At 38.1% G+C, this 6,000-nt stretch overlaps 1 protein-coding gene across 2 annotated transcripts in view; it reads right to left on the bottom strand.

Annotated features, from left to right (window-relative positions):
- Positions 1-3,717: 3,717 nt before the first annotated feature.
- EFL1 (elongation factor like GTPase 1) overlaps positions 3,718-6,000 on the bottom strand; it is a 65,157-nt gene continuing 62,874 nt past the window's right edge. The window contains exon 20 of one of the 2 annotated variants that reach the window (XM_032122852.1): positions 3,718-4,283. In XM_032122852.1, coding sequence (XP_031978743.1) covers positions 4,095-4,283 — 189 coding nt within the window. In that variant the 3' untranslated portion in view covers positions 3,718-4,094. The remainder of the gene's footprint in view (positions 4,284-6,000) is intronic. The other variant, XM_032122853.1, reaches the window with a different exon arrangement.

The raw sequence follows: 6,000 nt of genomic DNA, 5'->3' as shown, positions 1-6,000 counted from the left end.
ATGAAAACAGTTCCTATAAAGGCATCTATGCAAGTGTGATGGGTTTTTTTCCACAACATTTTTACATTTCTCTTCCAGCCTTCCCCTTTCACACCAGCTGCAGTGGAACTACTCGCTGGCCTTGATGCTTACAATGTTGGATGTGATAGGAACAGACTAGACATTGTTTTAACACAGGAAGGTTAATTTAAAATAACCTTCCTAAGCTGTTCATACTGCAAGACAGCAACATTACAAGGAGAAGACATGGATTCATAAATAGGATCAGCTTTCAATCCTCAGAGCAGTGGTAGCAGCACTTGTCATGAACATTCTGTGCCGAGTCTCCAGGGGAAGCGCAGCTTCAGCTGCCGCTTACACAGCTCCTTCTGTCAGTCACTCACAGAAGCAATGCCAGGTTTTCCTACTGAAGCCTTGCTCTTCATCTAAAGGTAAATGCTACCATGACAAGAGATGAAAGGCAGAAAATGCTCCATAGCATGCCTGCTACTGTATTTCAGCACCCAGTTGGCTTTTGATGTATCTGTATCCCCTAGCAAATGAACCAGCCTTTGAAATCAGGTTGATTGTTATAAAATCATCATTTAAAGGAGCCTTAGAAAGATTTAAGAAGAAACCCCAGGACTTACAGTCTCTCACATGTATTAGAGGCAACCAAAAACCCCTGCTTAAAGGCTGTTTCGGTCCTGCCGTAAATATTTCTTGAGGGATTTTTGTCATCTCAGTCTCTACTCCCACATGAACAACCTTGACTTTGCATCCTCCCCTTTGAACAAAGCAGGAACACTATCTCAGAGTACTCAGGAGGTAAGTCTAGCCAAAAAGTTACACTGCCTTCAGATGCACCAAAGGATTAGGATTCCTGAAGCTGTCATGGACTTTGTCAAGGCCTTTTTAAGCATAATTAAATCTGCCTCCTCCTCATAATCAACCTTCTTATGGGTCCACAAAGACAGCATTTAGGCAGCCTTGCATGATGGCCACTTCAAACTATTTTCTTGAATCCTACAATGAAAAGACTGCTGGATGTTCTCTTTTCCAAGTGCCATAAAAACATCATACTGAGTTGAGAAGGCCAGGGATCATTTTGTACTACCCCTCTGAAAAGCCTGTTGCTTACTCCACAGCCACCTTTTTAGGTTAACACTGTAGGCTTTTTCTTCTATTTTAAGCAAGTTATAATCCAGAATTACAATATGGCAAAGGGGACAATGAAACATATAACTGTCATGGAATCATCACTAAAACCCAGAAGTTTCTTAAGGCTTGTCTCTAACTCTGAGGCCTCCGCCATAGCAAAAAAAAAGACAAAATATTCCAGGGTAGCAGTTCACACTGGCATAAATAATTCAGAAAGGAACGATACAACAGTGATTTATTCATTACCTTACTTATTACAATGTAAAAGAATCATATGAAAAATTCTGGAAAGTGCTCTCCACAGATAGGAAAAAGCCAGCACTGACCTGGTGATGATGATGATCAATCTGCCTCCCGTTTGTAACTGCACCTGAGAAGATGCAGATTTTAGCTGGGCTCTGTGGCCAGGTCACAAAAAAATGCTGTAACAATACCGAATTCCCCTCCTCCTCGGGGGGTAGCAAACCTGTGTGAGCAGGTAGGAAATGCAGGGCTTCTGACTAAAGTTTTATTTTTGCTGCCTGGGCAAATTATTATTTATTGCTACCCTTTTATACCAGCAGCTTTTGTGGGGGAAAAAAAATGCATCCAGATATCTCACAGTGAGACATGTCACTTTGTAAGGGTGAAGGACAAGGCTTTTACAAGGCCATGAAAAATGCTAACAGGAAAACACTACTGAATTTTGCATTTCTTTTTTTTTTTTTTTTTTTTTTTGGTCAAATTCCAGAATCAGCAAGTCTTTACAATGATAAGCTGTTTCAGTAAAAAGAAGTAAGATGATAATAAAAATATTCCTCTAAAGAATCAGTGGGGTGTTACACAGTTGGATCTTTGGTAAAACAGGAAATGAAGGAGGGGAGATGAGGGGAAGAAAGGATAAATTAACAATAAATAAATAAATAATAAAGCTTCTGTAGGAAAACAGCATCTGTTGAAATACAAAAATCTCTGTCAAACAGCCCAAACCACACTATTTCATGGTATCTATTTTTTCCTCCTGTTAGTCACGCTTTGCAGGAGTTTTATAACCATGGAATGATACAGCTGTAAAAAAACAATGCCCCCCAACCTTTTCAGTTTATTAATAGATGCTATAAAAATAAATATTAATTTTTATCTTATCTGCTTTTGAGTAGATCCAAAGTAGCACAAAGCAAATCAAAAAGCACGTGCTCACAACAGAGGATATGACTAAGCCACATCAAGTAGGTAAGAGACCAAACTTCAGACACGCTGCTAAATCAAACTGGTATTTACATGTAAATATTTTATCTTGCACATAAACTATTTGTCTCAACACCAGTAAGATCAGCGAGGCCTACACAGACAACTCACATTAGCACTGTAAGTATTTTCCTTCTCAGGGCTGCACTGAAGCAGCACATCACAGCTACTGCAAATTTGAGGAGTAAAACTGCAAAGCGGTGAAGAATAGCACAATAAGAGAAGTACACACTTTTTATCATTATCCCAACATATCCATGTATGGTTTAAAATAAGAGATTCTACTCCAAGGACCAACTTCAAAACATTTTATGAATACCAAAGGACTATGTGCCAACATTTAACAGGTACTAAAAAGCCCTTATCCCTGTTTTCCTGCCTGTCCCTATCCTATACATGATGTAACAAAGAAAACTACACTCTCTTGCCTAGTTTCAACTCTTGGGTTTTCACAGGCAGTCTGGTATGAACAAGAACCAAAATGAATCAGAAGCTATGTGAGAATTCAAACTACGCATTAAAAAAAATGCTGCTGACAAAATAATCCAGCTCATTCACATCCTCTCCTCCGCATGCTCTTCTGCTTCTGCTTCCAAAGGACACTAGGAAGAAGCACAGAAAAGTTTACACAGCATTCTGAACCAAACTGAAGTTAGGAAGGAGAAACCCTAATAGAAGAAGCAAAACTATCAGACAGCTTGCCTAAAGAATTTAGGTTGATACGATCAGGGCCAGGAGAAAAGTCACTTGAGTTCCCAGTTTGAGTTCTGCTGCCAAGTCACACTGTGGGAGGTTTTAAGCAGACCTGCAAGCTTCTAGACCCATCTGTAAAAGGCACTTGTCTGGCACTAGGTTTAAAAATGAAGAAACGTTTCAGACAGATATATTTGAGGAAGCCCTCTCTAATCAAGAGCGCTGTTTTACCTCCAGGGTTTTCAAGTACAATGTACTTTACTTCCTGCATAAAGTATGGGAAGAAAATGGAGGTCCAGTTTTTCATTTATATTGGAGATACTCACTCCCCTCACCCAGTCTGTGGAAACTGAACTTTATAATGAGGTGGGTTCTAAGGAGAGAAAAAAAGACAAATTTTGCTCGTTTTTTTGCAGTGCTCAGTCTTCCACACATGCTATTTTTGCCCTCGGAATTAAAGAAGACATATTACTGCTTTAGATAACTGCTTACATGAGGAATGGAGTAAAACAAATAGTTTAGAAATTCCTAATAGGCTTACCTCTATTTGCATATAGGTAACTATGGAAAGTGTGGGTAAGAAACAAATACATTCTAGAAATTAATTAAAAATCAGTCAAAACCATGAAATTAATTAAAAATCAGTCAAAACCATTAAAGAGCTAAATTCAGTGCATGGTTTATTTGCAGGAAGCTAGCTAACCAGCTCTTACTGTAACTACATGTGACAAATCAGAAAGAAACAAAGTGAATTAGGAGTTCCTAATCCTTGTGACAGGACGTTCAATAGGGCATTAAATTTTAAAAATTGAGACAAATTGCAACGAATACGCCTCCATTTTATTTCAATAAATAAACTATTTTCTCTGTACAAAAGTTGGAAAGGCTTGAGTTTATTAAAACATAAGCCACAGACAAAGCATGTAAGAAAAATGGTATCAAAGAACAAAGTCCAGATGAAATTTTGCATCTGCTGCATATAAAATCCTCCACCCGCACTTAGCTGAGTCAGGAGAGAAAGGAGGCAGACACAGCTACTTATTTCTGCTGAGAGTTCTTTGCTTCTCAGCGTGCTCCACAATTTTTTCTTCCACATACAGCCCCTTTCTCTTTCTCACTGCATTCATGTACTTGCGGGCCTGGTTCTCCGAGTCTGCCTTCTCCCCAAAGTGCAAATATTCCTCCTCAGTCGTTGGCACCCAGAACGGGTCACTTGAAATGATCTACAGAAAGAAACAAACAAAGAAAAAAAAAAAAAGAGTGAAGTAGTACAAAAGTTTATCAGCATATTTCAAGTAATCAACTGCTGGAGTAGAGAAATGAAAGTAGAGCAGATCAAGTTGTCTGGAAAGCCTGCAATCAGCTACTGAAGCAGAAAACAAGAGTTAAGACACACTCTGCAGCTCTTGTCCTAAGAAGCCCACAATAACTTTTCAAATTCAGCTTCATAGGTTTTTTTAAAAGCAATTTTAATTGCCCATCAGCAAACAGCACCAAATAATGTCAAATAATTGTCAATTTTCAAGAAGGAACTCCTTATTTAGAGTATTATTTCACTACAATTTTATTAGAATTTATCAGAATTGAAGTTTTCTGCTCATTTCTGTGCCCTATGTTTTCCAATCCCAATCCAGAGCTGGACAGATGGTTTAAAAATCCCTGTTTCTGGTTCTAACACATTTAGCAGAGCTTTTTTGCAGCTTTTTAGTCCTCCTCTAAAACAGATTTCAGATCAAACATGATCAGAGAATAACTGGACATGCCTTTATTCCCAGCTCATCCATATACCCCACACTTCTGGGACAACAGAGTATTACAAAGAACCAAAATATGAACATTAGGAAGGGAAGAAATTGAACATATTGTGTTACGTGGGTTCTACTGCAAATTTCAGAAATACTTATTTTACTTGATTGCAGATTTCCTCACAAGATGCAGTTACAGGTCATATATTTTATACAGTATTCATTTCTTAAACAAAATCCTGATGGAAAAAGCAGTACAGACAAGTATTAGTTACTGCAAGAATCATGATAGTTATAACAACTGAGTGTATTACTCTAGAGTAATTTCTGAAATATTACCACTAGCACTCATAACTGACAAGGAGAGAACAAATTTCCCTAAATTGCCAATTTTACCTTGCTGTTATAAACTTCTTCTACCGTTACAAACTTTTTTTTCTGACAAATCCTTTCAATTGCCATATGGTACTTCAACCTAAGCAGAATTTCCTAAAGCTCAAGTTACACAAAGTAGCAAGAAGAGGAATTAAAAAAATCATGACTGAAGACGGACAATTTTCCCCAGAAACATCGACAATTGTGGAGTCCTAATTTAATACCTCATCTTAAGTAACTCCTAACACAACCACACAATTACACTTCACGGGGAGTTAGGAAAATGACCACGGCAGTTTAGTTTGCACTAGGCAACACTGCAGGTTCAATCTTGCAAAAATGGGATGTAAAACTAAACCAACAAAATAGTTCTAGTTTGCTACAGTTAAGCACATGCATAGTCTTGTTAAATTAAGTGGGTATTACTCGTGCTGAAAGTGACAGCCAATCTCAGTTATTTACATAGGAAATGACTATGCACAGGGTTGCCTGGCTGAAAACCAAAAGCAAGCAGAACTCAGAAATAAACAGTCTGAAACTCAGCTCTCCAAATTCTTCTGTGTTTATTTTTACCATAAACGTAAGGACTATCTAACCACAGAAGAATCTGCTTGAAGAAGAGTCATACCCAGTCTGATGCCTTGCTTAGGGCCTTATAATCAATGTACAGAAACTTAGAGGTGATTCCTTGACAACTTACATCAACAAAAAAAGAATGGTCCCCACTCTGTAAGAGTTTGATAGTTTTACCATTATTTTATGCTCTAGAAATACAGAAAAAGGGCAGTGAAGATTGCACGTTGACTTGATGAAGTTGCAG

The sequence above is a fragment of the Corvus moneduloides genome, chromosome 13 (assembly GCF_009650955.1).
Source record: "Corvus moneduloides isolate bCorMon1 chromosome 13, bCorMon1.pri, whole genome shotgun sequence".
NCBI lineage: Eukaryota > Metazoa > Chordata > Aves > Passeriformes > Corvidae > Corvus > Corvus moneduloides.
This window is presented reverse-complemented; position numbering and strand designations above follow the sequence as displayed.